We start from the raw sequence: 22,348 nt of genomic DNA, 5'->3' as shown, positions 1-22,348 counted from the left end.
TGGGTACGACATACTGAACCCAGCTCTCCCTTACATGAACAACCCCAACTGTGAAGGGCTATTTGCCTAATTTGAATAACTGTACTAGGTTAATTAAATTAGTTTAACCTAATAAAATTGATTAGCAACATAATTAATTTCAAAATAAATAGATTTTTTTTTTCATTCGTATATTTTGAAATTAATTTAAGAAAAACACACTTAGGTTAATGAAATTATTTCTAGATAAACTATATGTATTTTTCTTGTATTTAATTAAATATGAATTATAACTAACTAGATTCTTTCTGAAGCTTATTTTAATTAATTCATTAAATATTCCTATTTAAGTTGTAAATTGGTTATTTCTAACTAATTTTTTTTATCAACTTAAATTTGAATATCTTTTTGAATTGCAAAATTAAGTTGAGGAATTCTAGGAATTGGTTATTGAAGATTCTTAAGATATTTTTTAAGTTGATTTTTTTTTTTAATTTTGGATCAACTTAAAATGGAATATCTTTCAAAATTGAGTTGGTTACAACTTAATTTATTATTTAATTAAATTTTTGTTTGAAAATAATTTAAGTTGAAAAATCAAATTTTTCTAGAACAACTTAAATTAGATATTTTTCAAAATATTTATTTTATTATATTTTATAATTTTTGAAATTTTATATATTTTATTATATAATAATTTTCAAAAATTAAACATTAAAAATTAAATTAAAGTTGAAAATTAATTTTGGACCAACTTTAAATTAATAAATTTTCATTATTAAAATATATGAATTAAAATAAATGATTAATTAAAAATACATTGTTTTAAATAACGAGCTTTAATCAAGAGATATTCGATCTCCATTGTTGGTCTTACAATAGTTAAATATTTTCAATATAACCTCGAGACGCTAGACTTCGTCCCCCTTATGGATGGTTATTCGTTGAAAGCATTTAACACCGTAAGATCTCATTTGATAAGTGTTTTGTAAGTTTTCGTCTCTATTAGACTCTCCTATACGGTGACTACTTAGAGATAAATTTACAAAACATGAAACAATATGGTGGGAGCTCATAAAATGAGAATAACCTTAACTCTCGCCTACCGGGACAATGTTGGATTCTCATTTTGATTGAATAAAAGGTTGCTAAAATGGTATCCATTTTAGATGAGCTGACTACTCTATTCAACTAATGTTATCTTTGACTCTCGCCTACCGGACACTGTATTTCATTATGTTGGAAACTTTTAAACATATAATAATGATTATATTCCACTGTTCTGACGACACTATAATCATGAACAAATATATGCATATTTATATATGTTCTGGACTTAATAGAATTTATACATTAAACATAATCATGAAATAAATCATATGAACCATGTAACATTGAATGATTTTTGATCTCTTATTAATTAGTAAATCTGATTATTTTAAAATGGGTTTTATTTAGGGCACAAAACCCAACACAATCTCCCTCTTTAAATTCTGATACTCATTAGTGTCATAGCTGAAGTCGTTGTGGAGCTGAAAGAACTTCGACATGTCCATCTTGCTTAGTTCCCTCTTGATGGAAAAGAGCTTTCTATATGGGATTATTCCTTGAGTGGCCATGAAGATGGCCTCACATTTCTCCGTTAGGAGGGTAAAGCATGTATACTTCTCCTCCTTGTCTTTCTGATTTTGTGGCGTGGGAGAAGTGTTAAACTTCCCCTTTTTCCCACTCTTTCTCCCAGAGTTGTTTTTGTTGTGCTTGCTCCTAGGGTTCTTGCCACTGGAGGTTTGGGTAGAGTTGCTGGTGCCTGCCTTTGCACCTAACAAGTCATGGGACTTTAGGATGTCTTATGACTACCTATTGTTTACTTTCCTTGTCTAGGCCTGTCGTATAACTTCTTCTCGTTTGATGAAGTCATCAGCTCTGTTGGGGAACTCCTTCATGTTGTTAGTTGAGATCCTCTGGATGTCTTTCCATAAGTCACTCAATGGGAGGATGCCACCCAGTATGGTCGTATATTGGACCTCTTTTGTAAGGCCTTTGACCTTTGTGTCCTCGGTCATCAACCTTTGGATGTAATCCTTCAAAGGTTCTCCTTATCATTTCTTGACTTCGACAAGGTCTTCTAGCTACGATGGGACAAGCCTTGAGGATGAGAATTATGTGTAAAATTCTTGAGAAAACTCAGCCTAAGAATTGAATGTTCCCAGAGCAAGTTTAAAGTACCATTGCTGAGCTATTTCTGACAAAGTTGCTGGAAATAGGCGACATTGCACATCACTAGTAATCTTCTAGAGATCGAGCTACATCTCGAAGTATTTAATGTGCGTCAGTTGTCTTCTCGCCCAGTATACATCTTCTGATGGGGATTATTTACCAAGATCTAGATTTACTACAATGTATGTTATTTAACACCCTATATATGAATTTCTAAAATAATGTAATTTAAACACATATAAAGTTTAAGAAACCTTACATTAGTTGCAGCAAAATTAAATGACTCCTCCCACTCGGATCTCTAACCCTTGTATCCTTTCTGTAGCAGAGTATCACCAAGATCTGAGCCTGATTCTCCTTCAGTTGATTTGGATTCTTCACAGTCTTACACACTATGATTGAGTACCAACTTGCCATGTGTGGGCACGTACTCTATCACTATAAGATTCAAAATGAAGAGAGAAAGAGAGAGGAAGGATTTGAAATAGAGATAGATAGAAGGCTCAAAATTTTGGTTGAAAGGCTTGAGTGCATCATCATTCAATTTGAGACCATCACTATCTATTTATAGGAATTCATATAGGTTTAGGTTTGAATTATTTGGCATTAAAAAATTGATAAAATAAAGGGTAAAATCATGCTTAAGTGGATGGCCATAGGATGTGGGCCCACCACTTGCAATTTTGCCATTTTCAACTATTTATCTTATTTTTCTCCAAAATGCCATATTTTCCAATTCAACCACTTAAATGATAAAACTATTTATTTAATAATTAAAATTAATTATCAAATAAAATTGCCATTTAACATAATTATTAATTAAACTTAACAATGTCGCTTAATTAACAAATAAACCCTAGAATCTCTTTTCTTCACAATTAAGCCCTAGCTTAGTGAAAATTCATAAATAAGACATAGTCTAATTTTAGAATTATAATTGATTAATTAAAAGGGTAAATGACGGTAAAACCCCCAAAACATTCATTTTGGTTTCACTTAACCCCCAAAACCCAAATTTAGGCGGTAAAATCCCTAATACTCGTGTTCTGTTAGTAATTTACCACTTCCGTCCAAATTTAGCTGTTAACTGCCAGGTTGGATTGTCCACGTGGACACAATATACACATGGCACAATTTTATTGGCCCACGTAAATAATTATATTAAAAAAATTTAAAATTTAAATAAAATTAATTTAAAATTAAAAAAAAAATTATAAATAAAAAATAATTTTGTTTTCCTTTCTTTCTTTTTCTTTTTCTTTATTTTTTCTTTTCTTTCTTTTTCTATCTGTTCATCTCAGCTCTTTCTCTCCCTATCAGTCCACCATCTCCATCGACAGATACTCTAAACACCACCACCAACACAACTGAAACCACCGTAAACACCACCTCCATCCATAGCCACCGTAAACACCACCACCCACGATTACCGAAACTACCACCACAACCTATTTTTCAAATCCATATCACACAAAAAAATTAAATACTAGCACCAAATTTAAACAAATTCAAATCCAACAAACAAATAAACACACACAAATAAAAACACAAAATTTCAGTCCCAAAACTCGAATCTCAAAACTCTAAATTTATTTTCCCCACAACAATTATCTTTTCTCACATCTAAAAATAATAAACACATACCCAAATAGGGATATCTATACACAAATCTTCATGATTGCAGAAAACAAAATTATAGAAATCCCTAGATCTAAAGAGAGAGAAAGAGAGAAAGGAGATCGGGCAGATAGAGAGATAGGGGATCGGGTTTTACCTGGCTTGGTGGTCCTTGGTGGCGGCGACGACCCCTGGGTCTGTGGTCCTCGGCGACGGCGACGGCACCTCGATGGTCCTGGGGAGAGAAAGAGATGATGGTTGAGAGAGAGAGAGAGAGAGAGGATCGCGAAAGAAAGGATGGCTGAGAGAGAGAGGGGGATCGAGAGAGATGGCTGAGAGAGAGGGGGGGATCGAGAGGGTGGTCTTCGGTGTTGCTGCCTACCTGCGAGAGAGAGAAAGAGAAGATGGTAAGAAAAAGAAAGAAAAGAAAAAAAAGAAAGAAAAAGAAAAAGAAAGAAAGGAAAAAAAAAGAAAAAAAATATTTTTTTATTTATAATTTGTTTAAAATTTAAATTAATTTTATTTTATTTTTTTTAAATAATTTGTTACGTGGACCAATAAGATTGTGTCACGTGTATATTGTGTCCATGTGGACAATCCAACGTGGCAGTTAATAGCTAAATTTGGACGGAAGTGGTAAATTGCTAACAGAACACGAGTATTGGGGATTTTACTGCCCAAATTTGGGTTTTGGAGGTTAAGTGAAACCAAAATGAAAGTTTTGGGGGGTTTTGCCACCATTTGCCCTAATTAAAATTAAATAATTGAGTCTTACAAGCAGTATTGTCTTAACTAGTATGGAGACCATGGGCCTATATAACCAAGTTCCAATAAGCAGATCTAGAATTTATCAAGTAAATTTCCTAACTTATTAATTCCTCATTGCACCACTATAGAACTTGGAATTTCACTCTCAGTTATATAGAACACTTTATATGTTCCACGATATAGATAGGCTATAAATATTAAACCATCGTTCTAATCCCAATAATTAAAGATCCTTTATAGATGATTTACACCGAATATGGAAAAATTTATTATTTTACCCCTCAATGTATTTTATCCTTAAAACACTTAGCTTCCTATAAATGATATTTTAGTAAACTAATATAATCATTGAAATAAGAGCTCTTCCATTTATCTCTATTAAGCCAAGCTCGAAGGAAATCATTATTTCACTTCTATGTCAAGATAGAAGTTATAGATTCCATATCTATGTTTAGCGCTCCCACTCAATTGTACTATTATGTTCCCAGAATGTACGTTAGACTTGGACCAAATGGTAGGTTTTAACTAACAAATCAAAGAAGACAAATAACACTCTTGAGATCAGACCTAAGCATGTCAGGATTAAGATGTTTTGATCTAAGATCAACCAGTGATATTTACTTGTAAGATTATAATATCTTTACCAAGATCAATATCGGTCCTAGTCCAATGTATACTCCATACATCCAAAATTAGCATATTTTGCCAATGTTCTGGAAAGAACATAACACTTATCAAAGGTGTAAGTAAGCTTTATCGGTGACTATCACATTAGTGTAAATCCAATGCACTAATGAATTAAGGGACATTATCTTTTGAAGCATATAATCACAATTACCTTCTATTGTGTTCACATCACTATAATTATGAATAATTATATGCTCTGGATTTAACAGATTTTGTACACATTAAACCATAAACATGAAACTACATGTAAACATAAATGATTTCTAATCTTTATTAACAAAAAATCAGATTATATTGAAATGAGTTTTATTTAGGGCATAAAATCCCAACATCTTCCATACCGACATCTTAAATTTGGGCAAGGGCAAGGCATTAATGTATGCCGAAAATAGTGATCCCCTTGACCGGTCTAGCATAAGATTTGAAGGTTTCAGACCAGCTAGGCCTTGGATCATATCCCTTAGTTGGTCCAATTGTGCTTGCACAGAAGGATCAGTTGTTGTAGGGATTTGACTGAATGGCCCTCCTTGGAGGGGTTGCAGGCTTTGATGTGCCAAGGCTTGGCAAGCCATACTCTAGGAGAGTGTACGGTGGAGGTCGGCCAGACCTGTGTTTTGTTGCAGGCCTTGGCCAGCCACTCTTTAGTAGGGTTATGAGCTCTGGCCAGCCAAGCCTACACTTGGTAGCTATACATGGCCGGCCAGCCCTCTACCAGGCAGGGCCTGGCTGTCCGTGATTCTTCAATTGGCTGATGTTGTCGGTGTGTTGATAGGAGGTAGATCACACCAGTTGCTAGAGTTTAGTGGATCTGTACATACCTAAACTGATCAGTTTCACTTTTCAAATGGTTACTTTAGGTCCGCTCCTCGTCCTTGTCGGTTGAAGGTTGTCCTTTGAGTGGCCTGCTCCCCTACGGGAGGGAGTGTACTCCCTTGGCTGGCTAGAGGTGCTCTTGTAGGTAGTTGGCCAGCCAAAGGTTGGTTGATGGGGACTGTTGTTGAGCCTGAGATCCCTAGCCGACCCCCCATGCCTCTGGTTGCCGAGATCTGGCTATTCTCGCCATTAGACCTTTGTAGGATGACCTGTCCTCCCTCGAGTAGGGGAAGATCGGTCCTGGTTCCTGAAGAACATGGTTAGTCAGCTTGTTGATAGACCCTCCCTGACCTATCAACCAGTCTTCTTTGGAGTGGATCTCTAATGAGATCATGGTCTCTTCCACCAGTTCTCTGATTGAACTGGCTTATCAGGTCACTGGCTTCTCTGTTGCAACGATCCATCGCTATTTGGTGAGATCAAAGGATGTACTCTTGGTCATCTATCCATCTCAAGAATTGTAATTCTGCTTAGCAAATACATCACAATCAACAGCGTGTGGTTCTTCAGTTGGGTCAGCTTGGTAGACGACCTCTCTAAGTCTAGCTAACTCATGATCTTCTTCCAAGTCTACATGAGGCTCGCCAATAGTAGGCTCACCAACTACCAGTTCCATCTTTCCTGCATAGTACTGGGGACAAAGTTCGATTGTTGTTCTTGGGGGCTGTTTGTTGGGTTTTATGCCCTAAATAAAACTCATTTCAATATAATCAGATTTACTTATTAATATAGATCAGAAATAACATTTAATGTTGCATGGTTCACATAATTTATTTCATGATTATATATACATAATGTATAAATTCATCTGAAACCCTTTTCACATACTTGATCCTGTTTATTGTGCGGTCAACACATTGGAAAGTAAACATGACTATGTGAATAAAGTTTCCTAGATTTATCAGACATAGGGTTTTACTGATATGATAATCTACAACAGAGTTTACTTGCATTTGGAGAAGTGCTATGTTCTTTCCAGAGCATTGGTTAAAGTAAAGCTCAGGTTGGATGCATGGAGTATGCATCGGAAGGGACCGATATTGAACTTTGACTTAGATTTATTAAACTTACCGTAATATCTATTCAAGTCAATATTGCCTAGTTGATCCTAGATCAAATATTCTTAATCTTGTTATGATTAGGCTCAATCTTGAAAGGCTATTCGTGTTCTTTGATTTGTTAGTTAAGCCTACTTTTAGGTCAGGGTGATACGTACATTTTGGGAACACGGTAGTGCAATTGAGTGGGAGCGCTAGCATAAACATGGAATCTATAGCTTCTATCTGGCGAATAGTAAGCAAAGGATGATCTCCTTCGAGCTTGACCAAACGAACATAAATGGTGGAGTACTCATTTCACATAAGCTGAAATATCATTTATACGGGGTCAAAGTGTTTTAAGGATAAAATACATTGCAGGGTGTAACGGTAATCTAATCCCTTTACAGTGTAGATCATTCATATAGAGGATCATTGATCAAATTAGGATTATAACAATGGATAACTAACGATGTGTCTATATGGTGGAACATATAGAGCATTCTATATACTGAGAGTTCAATTCTAAGTTCTATGCGTGGATTCAACGAAGAATTAATAAGTTAGTGAATTTTAGTAATAAATTCTTGATCTACTTATTGGAAGCTCGGTTATATAGACCCATGGTCCCCGCACTAGTTGAGATAATATTGCTTGTAAGACTCATATAATTGGTTTTGATTAATCAATTATAATTCTAAATTTAGACTATGTCTATTTGTGAATTTTTCACTAAGTAAAGGCGAAATTGTAAAGAAAGAGTTTTAGGGGCATATTTGTTAATTATGATACTTTGTATGGTTCAATTAATAAATATGATAAATGAAAATATTATTTAATAATTATTTATAGTTATTAAATAGTTAGAATTGGCATTTAAATGGTTGAATTAGAAAATTGGCGTTTTTGAGAAAATCAGATGTAGAAAAGATAAAATTGCAAAATTGCAAAAAGTGAGGCCCAAATCCACTAAGCATGGCCGGCCACTTTTGTAGGCAATTTAAACTGATATTTTCATTATTTTAATGCCAAATAATTCAAACCTAACCCTAGTGGAATGCTATAAATAGATAGTGAAGGCTTCAGGAAATTTACACTTAAATTTCACACTTCTGATTCAGAAAAAACTGAGCCTCTCTCTCTCCCTATCTTTAGCCGCCACTTCCCTCTTCTTTTCTTCTTCAATATTTCGAAATTCTTAGTGTGAGAATAGTGCCCACACACAGCAAGTGATACCTCAATCATAGTGAGGAAGATCGTGAAGAAAGACTTTCAGCACTAAAGAATCAGAGAAAGAGATCTAGGTTCAAATATTGATAATGCTCTGCTACAAAAAGGAATCAAGGGCTAGATATCTGAACGGAAGGAGTCATATTATTCCGCTGCACCCAATGTAAGGTTTACTAAACTTTAAATGTGTTTATTTCATCGTTTTAGAAAGTTCATATTTAGGGTGTTAATCAACATACTTTGAGTAGATCTAAGATCCTGGTAAAATAATTTCCAACACTGTTCCCCAAGGGTCCTTCCTTCAGTGGGAGGCGCTAGTGGAGGTTCCTCCCGCAGAGGCAAGGGCTTGCTATTCAGATCCATCAGGATGTTCGTGTCACTCTAACCAGTTGTAGAGGCCAAATTTGTGGTGCCTACCGTGGTAGCAAGATTGACACATTTCTTGTGTTCATGGGAATTCCAGTCGTGGCTGGAACATGGACATTGAGATCTGCAGTCTTTGGGTCTTGAGGAAGACCCGAAGATGCAGATGGTGCAACAGGAGTTCTTCTCGTGTTAACAACAGCGTTTGATCAAATGTAATATCAACTCGCTCTGAATGAAACTTTTGACCTCAAAAAGTAGCCAACCGATAGAAGAGTCGTATTAAGCTGATGCTTGCCACATGTTAAACAATTAGAACTAGAAAGTAAAAAGAGACAAGGATTTTTAAAGAGGTTCGACCCCCTTAGTTAGCAGGTAATGACCTATACCCCTTTAGTTATATTGATACCGAGGGATAACACTATTCACTTCATCATAAATGGGATCTGATATAGCTCTCATAAGGTTACAAAGTGCGAATTGAAGATGGCAAATCTCAAGTGTTAAGGAATGCTCTAGTTGGAATGTGTGAGAGAAAGAGAGAGAGTCAGACTTAGAACATTAACAACTTAAATGAGACTTAAAGAGACTTAGTGACTTAACGTTTTTAGGGTTGAGTTAAGGCTCTTTATATAGAAGAGCTTAAACCCTAATTAACAAATAAAATAAGTATATATTTACATATTAAATTGGTAAAGTCTAAAAGATTAAAATGCCCCTTAAACATAGGTATTTTTCATCTACTTTATTAGGTTGTTAAGGCTCAATTTGCAGTTTAGCTGGCAATCCACGTGTAAGGCTGTGCACCAAGATCCTGCCAGGTCCAATCATGGCCGGGACGGGCACACTCGACGAAGCTGGCCGGCCTTGTCTGGCCTCCGAGAGGAGTGGCCGGCCAACCCTCTTGAGGTGGCTGGTCTGTCACTTGTCGTCCCATTTGAGTGCTTAGACTCCCGTTGGCTAAGGTGCTGACTTGACCTCCTTGTTGGTGAGCTGTACTGCCACGTGGCGCTGATATTATCCACTTAATCATGCCACCTCATGTGGGCAAAAATTGGAATCTATTCTACCCAGTTTTTTCGACGGTCAACTAGACAACGATCTTAGAGATCAAAATGAATATTTTACCCGACTTTTAAAAACAGTCGGGAAAATCTAATTTTTTAGTAGTGTTATTTTCTAATGTAAAACAACAAAAAAATATATATGAATAGTTTATAATTTAATGTTATAGTAAATATACTAAAAAAAATAATATTATGATATAAAATTTATAAAAATAAAAATAAAAATAGTGCATTTAGGCAAAGCTAGCCTGAAGAAAAAAAAAATAATTCAGCTTTTTATTAAAAAAATATATATGTTATTTTTGAAAACCACAAAATATATAAGAGGTAAGTTGAGAAATACCACTTTTATTAATCAATTAATCAAATTTACCTCTAACTTTATATTTAATTGAAACATACCTCTTTTTATATGTATTATACGTAAAATATCCTGACATAAAAGAATCACATGGAGAGTATCTTGAAGTGATAGGGGCAAAATTAGTATAATATTTAAAAAAAGAGATAAAAATGAACTTTAAGAAAGAGGGTAAAAATAAAAGAGAGCAATATAAAAAGGGTATAAAGTATAATTTCCTCAATATATAATTTTAAAAGAAAAACATGTTTTTTTGGACTCTTGGATGAGCCCAAAATGCAAAACTTTTTCATTTTGCTCAGCCCAGTCTTGCATTTATAGTCATCTCAAATATTATGTCAAATTTGTCATAATATTTATTATGTGACATATTTGTATTTTTGCTAGATGAATTATATTTTAATCATGCATCATTTATTTACATCTTCATTAAAGATATGGTAAAAGAATAATAATATATATTTTGTTAGTTATACTAAATTGATGTTTTTTTCTTTTTCTATTCTTTGTAAGATAATGGTTATTGAAATTATATCAAACAAAATAATTTATATATTGGATATAAAAAAAAAATGTAGAGAAACAAAATATACATTGAATATAAAAAACACGTATAATATTATCATGAGTTTTATTTGCATTTTAAAAATTTATAAATACACAACATTTTAATAATTTTTTTATTTATCTAAAATATATATCTTTAATTTTATTATTTATTTTTATTTTTTTCTTCTAATAATATTCTGAAAAAATATACATATGTTCTTTTAAATATTATAACAAAAAAATTAAAATGAGAAATTATATAAAATTTTATGTAAATAAAAATTAAAAAATATATACATGGTTTAAAAAAAACAATAAAATAAATTTAAAATAAGTATTGAAAAAATTAAAAAAGTATAAAAAGTGACTTTCAAAAATTATTTTAAACTTCACTTTTTTAAATTTTGAGGTGTACTAGCTCGTGTGTGGAAATTGGACTCCGCATAGTACTAACAAATTAACTTTTCTATGAGAAAACAAATTAATTAATTAAATCTTTCTAAAAAAAGTAATTAAAAATAACGTGATAAAAAAAAATAAGTAATTCATTATAATTAATCAATAAATTGATAATATATAAAAATATCTCCTTACTAAATACTACCTGGAATTTAAATTAGTTAATCAATTAATTATATCATCAATTAATAAATATCCTATATATTATATCTAGTTTAACATTACCGAAGGGTGTGATAAATACGCTATATATATAGAGAGAGTGATCATAGAAGGCGTAACATGACTAAGTAGTGAATTTGTTAAATAAATAGATCGATGCCTATAATTTTGGGTGAATAGCTCTCTCCCATCAAAATCAGATATATATGGCTTCATTAATGAAAAACTACTTACCATACTTAGTCCCTCCAATTTTTGTCATACTCTTCTTTTTCATCTCATTCTCCTCTCCATTAAACAAATATCACACATTACTAAGCCCTTCTCATCATCATCTTAAACCACCTGCTTCTCCATCAATTAACAATTTTAGTAACCCTAATTTCACATCACATCATGATCAGCAGTACTCTTCTTCGAACTTTTCTACTCTTGCTAGCAGCAACCACGTCAAAGTATAACATTATTATTATTATTATTAATATGATTACTATATATCTCTCTCTCATATATTTATTATTTATATGTGGTTGTTTGATTAGTTATATAAATTAATTTGTATTATATATATTTGAGCAGAATAAGAGCAGTGTGCAGAGACTTGAAGATGGGTTGGCAAGAGCCAGAGCAGCTATACGGAAAGCCATTCTTACTAAGAATTACACTTCTGATAGAGAAGAGATTTACATTCCTAGAGGACCTATTTACAGAAATCCTTATGCTTTTCATCAGTTAAGTATCTTTTCTTTTAATAGTACCACTGATCTCTTTAATTATTTTCTTTTGATTAGTTTAGAAAAATTTCTATAATCTCCTCCCCTGAATATCTAAATTAAGTTAATCATTTAAAAAAGTAGATACAGTACTCTCAATTATTGGGGGAAGAGTTGTTTTCATGTCTATATAAATATAATTTCGTAATATGTGTGCCTAATTTGGCAAATTAAAAGAATTAGTATTATAATTTACCAACTAGCTAATTGAGTCTTTGTTATACCATAAATAAATGATTTATCTTTTCTTTTTCTTGCTTTGAATCGGTAGTTCTTTCTAGGAATTTGAACCTAAATTAAAATCCCAAAGCTAAAATTAACCCAATTTGGAATATATTATTAAGTGACTCAATCTAAAATTTACACAAAATTATCTACTTAAATATTTAAAATTTATGAGTGTAAATTTGTTTCCCATAAACTATTCACAAACATTGACTCTTATAATATTTAGCTATATAATTAGTCAACTCAACTCATCTCGATTTTCCAGTAGAAACACTTGGCGAATTTTTACGATAGATTTGAAAAGGTCAAGATCATAAACTTTATAATAACCAACTAACAATAATGGCATGAATTTATCTATTTAATCTTTCTAATATATATGTATATATATAGAGAGAGAGTGTGTGCATATATGCTACGTAACTTAATTATGTTTGTTTTATTAAATGTCATAAAATGTAATCATACTATAACCAATTTGTCTTAGCTTTTATAAAGTTTTTTTTAAACTTTTAGAATTAACAAAGTCTTTAGAGTCTTTTGGCAAAAAGAAGAGGTATTGTTAGATACTAGTAGTGTCCAATACTTTGTTAACATCTCATTAGTGATATTTTTTAAAATCTAACTTTTTAAATTATATGAGATTCGATATAATTACACCAATAGCGGATGGTATGATAACGTAGAGCGTACTTATTACGCTAATAGTAGTATGAACCGGACAAAGTATTAGGTACCAATAATACCTTTTAACAATTCTAAAAAAAAAACATTACTTTTTTAATTTAAAAATCTTTTTAAAAGAAGCTAGAATTTGTAGTTTCTTCTAAAAGAATTCTTAAGAAACTATTTTTAAAATTAATAATTTATATAATTTTCAATTTACATACAAAAGATATTTTTTATAATGCCATTCAAATACTACTTTGAAAAGTATTTTTTATTAAAAATGATCTTCTTATAATAGTGATCTACATGTAAAAATAATGAGTCAAATTACTTATACTTATCATAAACAAAAGTAAAAGTAGAAATTTAGCCAGACTAAACCTATATATATTATATATGATTGTCCATACACTACATAGGTCACATGCTATCACCAGTACCACATAAGATATGGGAAACTATAACAATTAATTATATACATGTATTGTAGGAGTCATATAGAGATGGTAAAGAGAATGAAGATATGGAGTTACAGAGAAGGAGAAATGCCAATGGTCCACAATGGGCCAACAACATACATATACTCAATAGAAGGACAGTTCATTTTCGAGTTGGAAAGTGAATTATCAAATCATTCATTCATGGCAAAGCATCCTGATGAAGCACATGCCTTCTTCCTACCCATGAGTATATCAAAACTCACAGACTCACTCTACCCAACCTATAGTAAAGGTGGACGCTTCTCTGAAACTCTCTCTCGAGTTTTCACTGACTACGTTTATGTTCTCTCTCGCAAATATCCTTATTGGAATCGAACTAATGGAGCTGACCACTTTTTTGTCTCTTGCCATGACTGGGTACGTACATAACTTAGCTACTACGTTAATTACTTATACTATTGTTCATATGTATTTTCTTGTTTTAATTACTTTCTCCATCCATTTAATATTAATAGTATTTTGTATCATATCTCATGATCATATATAAAATATGAAAACGAAAAACGTAGGTTACAGATTACTATGTTAAAATATAGGAAACTTAATTGTATAATGCTCAAACACGCCATATATATGATGATGCAATTTCATATAATTGGTGTCCATACTCTTAAATTAGACTAATATTAACTGCCCTTTTAATGCATCAAAGTAACCTTAATTTATATCTTAAGATCGATATTAAACAACAACACTTATTTTTCTTAATGTGTTTTCTTCTTTTCTAATTAATTTGTATTTGTATATTTTCTGATTATTAAGTTTTGTTAAGCTGACTATTCATAATGTTTGTAAATATGAAAACCCATTATACATTCTTTTGAACTTAATTGCATTTTATTTTTTACTGATCTCCATTCTTTTATTTAGAGTCCATTATAATCACACAAATATTTATCCTAACAATTAATAGTTGCATTACTATCATAAATTATGATCATATCATGACTAATTAAATTATTTTTAATGATAAATAGGCACCACTAATTTCACGTATAGATCATCACATATATGACAACTTCATGAAAGTATTATGCAATGCCAACACATCCGAAGGCTTCAAACCATCAAGAGACGTATCCATACCCGAATACAACCTAAAGAAATTCGAACTAGGACCGCCGCGATTGGGCCAACCGCCCAATCAGCGGCCGGTGCTAGCTTTCTTTGCCGGTGCAGCTCACGGCGACATAAGAGCAAAATTATTCAAGCATTGGAAGGAAAAAGACAACGAAGTACTCGTCTTTGAACAACTTCCAAAAAACTACAGCTACCATAAAATCATGGGAGAGACCAAGTTTTGCTTGTGCCCTAGTGGTTCGGAAGTGGCGAGTCCTCGAGTTGTTGAGGCAATGCGACAAGGCTGTGTCCCAGTTCTCATATCTGATTACTACTCCATACCCTTTGAGGATGTTCTTGATTGGACCAAATTCTCTGTACAAATCCCACCTAGCAAAATACCTGAAATCAAGACCATTTTGAAAGCTATTCCTTACTCGAAATACTTGACATTACAGAAGAGGGTGATGAAAGTGAGTAGACACTTTGAGTTGAATCGACCAGCTAAGCCCTTTGATGTGTTTCATATGGTGCTTCACTCAGTTTGGCTTAGAAGGCTTAATTTTAGGTTGCCATTTTAAATAATTAGTTAAATTAAATTATATAATCTTTTTATATAGTAATAGCTAACCATAAATTTGTTAGGAAAAATTTATAGTTTGATGTTTGTGTTTCATATATTTTATATCATTATTTTTTTCTTAATTATAAAATTAGAGCATTGTTATTAGGTATACCAGTTGTACAAGTTAGGCCTTGAATATAGGCGAATTAAGCTTGTGTCTAAGGTAGGGTTCAAAAAAAAATCTTTTAAAATACATATTTTCTTACTAATTTTGAAAAATAGCACAATTTTTTCTAAATAAGGGTCCAAAAATATTGTTTTCCTATGGCTCGCGAATTTTAAAAGGTCAGTCTTGCAGTGACGCCTAGCACCACTTAAAAGTGGCGCCTTGTGATTGATAATACTCAATAGAAGTTATTATATTAAAATACATGTCACTCGACATTTAATTGTACCACTAATAATATTACACCTTAACAAAGTGCTAGACATTACTGGTGTCTTTAAGCGTTTCTGATAAATTATTATTATTGTAAGAACATGCATAAAAGAGAATTCCTTTGGCAACAATAAAAAAAGTAAAATTACCTTATATACTAATTTTTTATTTTTTTTTAAAAAAAATTACGTGTTTATGAGATTTTCATTAACCAAAATTAAATAACGTTTTAGTAATTAATATTCCACAGAAATTAATAAGCAATAAAAGAAATTATAACTCCAGATATTTTTATGTAATTTTATAGTTAAAATGTACATACTCCACGAGTCCTTATTATTAGGGATCTTTTTTGAACACAGAGTACAACTTCAGAATTTGAATAATAATAATTTACTTCTCAAATTTTTCATCTATTTTCTCATGGAATCTGCCCCTATTTATATGAATATAGGTTGACAGTTATTTTTTTTTGAGATTAATTCAAATATAATTGTTCATGAAACGTAGACAATCCCCACGCTTCATTTAAATTACATGTGGGATAATTGTTAGGCTATTTTTAGCCTAAGTTTCGGGTTGATTTTATAGTTGTTTTCTATGTCAATGTTATCTTTTAGAATGGTTTTACACTTAATTTTCCTTGTTTTAGATCCCTGAGGCATGAGAGCTCAAATTGTATCAATTGTTCAAAAGACAGGGCATTCTGGAGAAAAATCTGCTGAAGCTGACAAAAATGCTTCAGTAGTCGCGACCCTTTTCTATGGTCCCGACCAGGGTCGCGACTATGGAGTAGGCAGAAAGCTTGATTTTTGTGTTTTGCCTATGGTTGCGACTAGGCTTTAAGTAGTCGCGACTATGGGCTAAACACGAGAATTTTGGGCAGTTTTTTACTTTGACTATTCAGAGGTAAAAACACTAATTTCTATTTAAGGGGCTTGTGTTTTAGAACGAAAATAATTAGAGATTGGTCACGAAAAGTGAAAGAAGGAGGAGAGGAAGCTATTGTGACGATCCGGAGCGCAATCACTAACTAGTTCTTTCTTAAACTCTTGATTTCTATGTTAATTTCTGTTTTAGATTTGATTATGGATTTAATGAACTAAACTCCTATTTGGGGAGATGATGAATGTCGATTGACATTATCTTTAGTTAATGATAATTGCCGTTGCCCCTGATTTCGCCCAATATACGTGGACCAACTAGACAGAGACACGTGGACACGAAGGTTTTAACACTCAAATTAATAGCTAAGTCTTTATACAGAAAGACATTATCTCGGAGGTGCCTCCTGGAGAAGGCATACGAGGTTTTCTATCTCCCGGAGATCAAGGTGGCATCAAAGCATCTCCGGGAGATGTCAGGCTTCCTCTGAGCAGTCATCTCGCATTTAATGCCGCATGGGAGGAGGCGTGTTGGAACTACCACACGCAATAAAGTCTGACGACACAACCCCCACTTTGCACCTACGAGTGGTAGTTCCAACACGCCTCCAACACGCCTCCTAGGGAAGCGGCCGAGCACCTAGGGAGGAGGAGGCGTGTTGGAATTACCATGGGTAATGCATGGTCAAATCCCTATGTGCTGTAGGGACAACCCACATAAAATCCCTACAACACCTAGGAATTTGACCATGCATTACCCATGGTATATTCATTGGGAATACCCAACTTTACTGATAGTTACAGAAATACATGTACTATAATTCTGGGAATCACCCCACAAAAACACTATAAATACCCCCTCAAAGCTCATTAATGGGGGTCGAGAATTTTGGGTTGCATAAGTGCAAGAAGAGTAAATACTCACCAAGAACATTCTCTGTATTAAATACACTCATAAATATACAGACTCGTGGACTAAGGCTCATTAACGCCCCAACCACGTAAAAATCCTTCTCTTAATTTCTTACAGCTCTTTTAATTCTTATTATTTTATTGGTTGCCGAAAACCTCGGTCAACATTTTGGTGCTTTCATTAAGAGCTGAAGAAAGCTTCTATAAACACACCGTACATTACAACAATGGTGGAGACTCGAAGCACTCGTCAACCTCGCCCTCATGAAGATGCTCAAGACCCGAATGAGGAAGACGTAGCCTCAAGAGCAACTGAGGGTTCCGAGGAAGAAGAAGGAATTCCTGATGATGATTACGAGGGAAACCTCGATGAGTACGCCTACGATGACGGTAGCTACTCAGAATTAGTGCTCTTAAGACAAAAGGCTGTCGATCATAAAGCTGAGATCGCAGCCCAAAAAGCACAAAACCAAAAGATGCAAGAGGTAATGCTGGCCATGCAAAAAGCCATGGAGGCAGCTGGCATCCACGTGCATCCCAAAGCCATGTCTGCTGGACTTGGAAAGGAACCAGAGGAATCCTCGCCAAGTACCCAACGGCAAAAATCTAGGGAACCAAGCCCTATAAGGTATCCCGCTGAAGGGAACCAAAACAAAAACCCTACTTCTACCCTCGGGAAAAAGAAAAAGGTGCAGGATCCGCAAAAGGTCCGCTTAGATTTCCCGAAAGGGAAAGGTCCGCAGAGGGGCAAACTCCAAAAGGGGAGTCTTGGCCCTCAGGATCGAGAGGACCGAAAAAGCGTTTCCGTGCACCAGGAGCCCAGAGGTAGAGGAAGAAGAGGACAGAAATGTCCTCCCGTTGATTTGAGAAATCAAATCAATGGAATCAGGGTGACCTCCGGGATCACCTTGACCAAAAGAAATACGGGCCCGCGGTCTCAACGGGAACGTTAAACGAAGGAATCATGGCGGAACTCGCCATACTCCGAAAAGATATCGCCCGAGTCTCCCGGAGACAGAAAGGCGACGACTCCGACTCAGACTGTGAGGACCGGGAGTCGTGTGCCAAGCACATCCTAGAAGCAGAGCTCCCCAAGAATTTTAAGATGCCCGAAATGGTAGCTTATACCGGGAACTCCGATCCAAGCGACCATCTGTCATGGTTCAACCGCGTCATGACGGTCATGAGAGTCAGCAATGACGCTAAATGTATGTGCTTCCCGCTTACTCTAAGCGGGTCCGCGGAGGAATGGTTCAAGAAACTGGAGCCAGGATCCGTGGACTGTTAGAATAAGTTACAGACCAACTTTCGGAGATAGTTTGTCGCCGCAAGAAAGGTTAATCTGGAGGTCAGCGCTTTGACTAACATCAAGCAGCTGCCTACGGAGACCTTAAAGAATTACATAAAGAGGTTCCGCGAGGAAGCCTCGAAGACCAAGAAAGTTGATGACGGACAACAGCTTGCCCTTCTCCAGGCAGGCATCCGTACAGGAACTCCATTTTGGAACGAACTACAACAGGAAGGAGCTGCGAACCTTCAGGACTTCCAGAAGAGAGTCCAAAAATATATCAATCTTGAAGAGGCCCAAATAGTGGCCTATGGAGGATATTATCCCACCGGGATAGCAGGGTATGTGCCCGGAGCTCAGCCGTCGGGTACTGTCCCGACAGTAACTCCACGAATGAGCAGCATACAATTCTCCGCTACTCCCGGATACAGCCAGGGCCAAGCCTTGGCCCCCGCATCGTCTCATTTTGGAAATCCCTCGGGGATAAATGGACAAGCCCCCTCCCTCTCCGCTCCAACTGCCAGTTTGGTCGGTCCTTCCCAAGGTTCAAGGAGTAAAAGGTCCTCCAAGGGTAGTACCCGGACGGAGGAAAAGCGAAAAAAAAGGGGGTATACAACCCCCAATATACCCAGTATACGGAGTTGACGGACTCCTAAGAACGTGTGTACTTTGCTACTAGAAAGAATACACACTACCGGAGACCACCTCCTTCGTACAAAGATAGTTCCCGCAGGGACCCCAACAAGAGATGCGAGTACCATAACGACATTGGGCACAGCACCAACGAATGCAAAAATCTCAAAGACGAGATCGAAAACTTAATCTAGTTGGGACACCTCTACTAGTGGATCAAAAATCGGCTGCCTCATCTCAACCCGGGGCAGGCGGCTGGAGCTGTGCCTCAGGGAACACCAGGGGGTGCGCCAGGAGTATTGGCTCCAGTTGCTCCCCCCGGAGATGCCCAGCATATCCCTGGTCTGCCGCCCGGACCTAACGGGAGAGTAGCCATGATCTCGGGAGGACCCCATATCGGAGGAACTACCCGCAAAGAACTGAAGCGGTATGCAGGGGCCGTGAAACACAATGAGGTTTGGGAAGTTACCCAACTCCCAGCTCAAAGGCCCCGGCTGATGGATCAACCCATCACATTCACGGAAGAAGACGCTAAGACGGTGCGTTTTCCCCACCATGACCGGTTGGTCATAGAGACCTCCATCGCCAATAAAGTGGTGGCCAGAGTTCTGATTGACAACGGGAGTTCCGTGAATTTACTTTTCAAAGAGGCCTTCACTGCAATAGGCCTGACAGACCGAGACCTCTCACCCAGTGGTTCCCAACTCACAGGGTTTAATGGAACGACACTTATTCCAATGGGGAAGGTGAGACTTCCAGTCACCTTGTGCCCGGACACCCCCCAGAGCACGTTCAAGTACTATACTTTCGTGGTGGTGGACGGCCCGACAGCATACAACGCAATCCTCGACCGACCGGCCTTGGTAGACTTTGGCGCAGTCACATCAATACAGCACTTGTGCCTGAAATTTCCCACCCAGGAAGCTGGGATAGGGACGGTGAGAGGAAATCAAGGGGAGGCCAGGCAATGCTACAACGTTGCGACCCGCCTACCCGTGCTGATGGTCCGGGAAACCATTGAGCCAGAAATGGCTGAAGAAGACGAGTTGGATCCCCGCGTGGGGTCCGAAAAAGTTGTAGAATCGATAGAGGACATCGAGGAGATATCAATGTGTGACCTCGACTCCACCAAGGTACTCCGTCTATGAAAGAGCCTAGACCCGGAGGAAAAGGAAAAAATAATAAAGACACCGAAGGGGGCCATTGACATTTTTGCATGGTGCCAAGAGGACATGACTGGCATAAGTCCCAACATCATCCCCCACGTCCTCAACGTCAACCCGGACATGTCGCCGGTCCAACAAAAGCGACGACCCCTCGATTCAGTAAAGGCCGAGGTCTTAGAGAAAGAGGTGGATAAGCTTTTAACAAACGGCATGATCTGCGACGTTTACTACCCAGAATGGCTAGCCAATCCGGTCCTGGTGCCGAAGCCTAACGGAACCTGGAGAGTTTGTATAGACTTCACTGATCTAAACAAGGCTTGTCCAAAGGACTGTTTTCCTCTACCAAGGATCGATCAGATGGTAGATGCCACTTCCGGATTCAAGCTACTGTCCTTCATGGACGCGTACGCCGGGTACAACCAAATAAAGATGCACACGGTAGACCAACAATGCACTAACTTCAGGGGCCAAACATGGAGGTGTACGTAGATGACATGTTGCTCAAGTCAAAAGCGTGCAATAGCCATGCGGACGACTTAGAAGAATGTTTTGAGGTCGTCTGGAGATACGGAATGAAGCTCAACCCAAGGAAATGCACTTTTGGGGTCAAATTAGGAAAGTTCCTGGGCTTCATCGTCAGCCAGAGAGGGATTGAGGCAAACCCGGAGAAAATTCAAGCTCTCCTGAGCATGCCATCCCCCAAGAAGCATAAAGACGTGCAGAGCCTAACCGGAAAGGTTGCTGCCCTGAGCCGTTTTATCTCCCGGTCTACAGACAAGTGCATTCCCTTCTTCAACATTTTGAAGAAGTGCCAAAAGTTTGAATGGTCTGACGAGTGCGAGGAGGCATTCAAAAAATTGAAAGAGCACATGGCCAAGCCTCCAATCCTGTCAAAACCCGTTCTCGGAGAGGACCTGTTCCTATACTTGGTCGTCTCCGAGCACGCGGTCACCGCTGCCTTAGTCTGGGAAGAAGAGAAAACCCAACATCCCGTGTACTACGTCAGCAAGCGCATGATAGGGGCGGAGACGCGATACCCCATCATCGAAAAACTAGTTTTCTGCCTCCTAATGGCCTCAAGAAAATTAAGGTCGTATTTCCAAGCGCACCCAATCAAGGTGTTGACCAATCACCCACTCCGGCAAGTCCTGCAAAAGCCAGAGGCGTCTGGAAGGCTCCTCAAATAGGTGTTAGGCTATTTTTAGCCTATGTTTTGGATCCAATTTATGTGCGTTTTTAGCTGTGTTGGGACGGAATTACGCTTGTTTTCTATGTTTTCAGGTTCTTTGGAATAAAAGAGGTCTCGGGTGCAGAAATTCATTAAAAGACGTGCTGAGCCGAAGAAAACTCAATTTTTGAGTTTTTGTGCATATCTGGCCGCGGCTAAACACAACTTGGCCGCGGCTAGATCTCGAGAATTCAGAAGCATCAGTCGCCGCGGCGATGAAGAGGCTCGCCGCGGCGAGTTACGAGATACAGAGAGAGCCTAAATTTGGCAATTTCTCGCCGCGGCGAGAGGAAGCTTGGCCGCGGCGAGATCCCGTACGGACCAGGGGCATTTTCGTCCATCGAACCCTAAATTTCAATTATAAATAGAAAACTGCGATTGAAAGTCAGGGAGAGCGATTTGGAACCCTAAAACACAGCTGAGAGCGGCAGGAAGAGCATAGAGATTCAAGTGAAGATCCAGAATTCATCCACCAACAGTTCTTTTCTTTATTCCTCTTTAATTTATTTATGTTGAATATTGTCATAGGAATGGTTATGGATTTGTTTCTGAACTAAATTTCCCATTTAGGGAGGATGATGATTGTTGTTTAATGTTTTGCCTAGTTAATGTTTAATTACCATTCCTCAATTCTT

General features: G+C 36.5%; 1 protein-coding gene across 1 annotated transcript; it reads left to right on the top strand.

The window, feature by feature from the left end:
* Positions 1–11,470: 11,470 nt before the first annotated feature.
* Positions 11,471–15,179, top strand: LOC115720770 (probable glycosyltransferase At5g20260). Its single transcript, XM_030649949.2, has 4 exons — positions 11,471–11,824; positions 11,949–12,100; positions 13,530–13,896; positions 14,517–15,179. Exons 1-4 carry the CDS (start codon positions 11,576–11,578, stop codon positions 15,177–15,179), a joined length of 1,431 nt encoding a protein of 476 aa, XP_030505809.1. The 5' UTR covers positions 11,471–11,575.
* The last annotated feature ends 7,169 nt before the right edge of the window (positions 15,180–22,348 follow it).

The sequence above is a fragment of the Cannabis sativa genome, chromosome 2 (genome assembly GCF_029168945.1).
Source record: "Cannabis sativa cultivar Pink pepper isolate KNU-18-1 chromosome 2, ASM2916894v1, whole genome shotgun sequence".
Taxonomy (NCBI): Eukaryota; Viridiplantae; Streptophyta; class Magnoliopsida; order Rosales; family Cannabaceae; genus Cannabis; species Cannabis sativa.
This window is presented reverse-complemented; position numbering and strand designations above follow the sequence as displayed.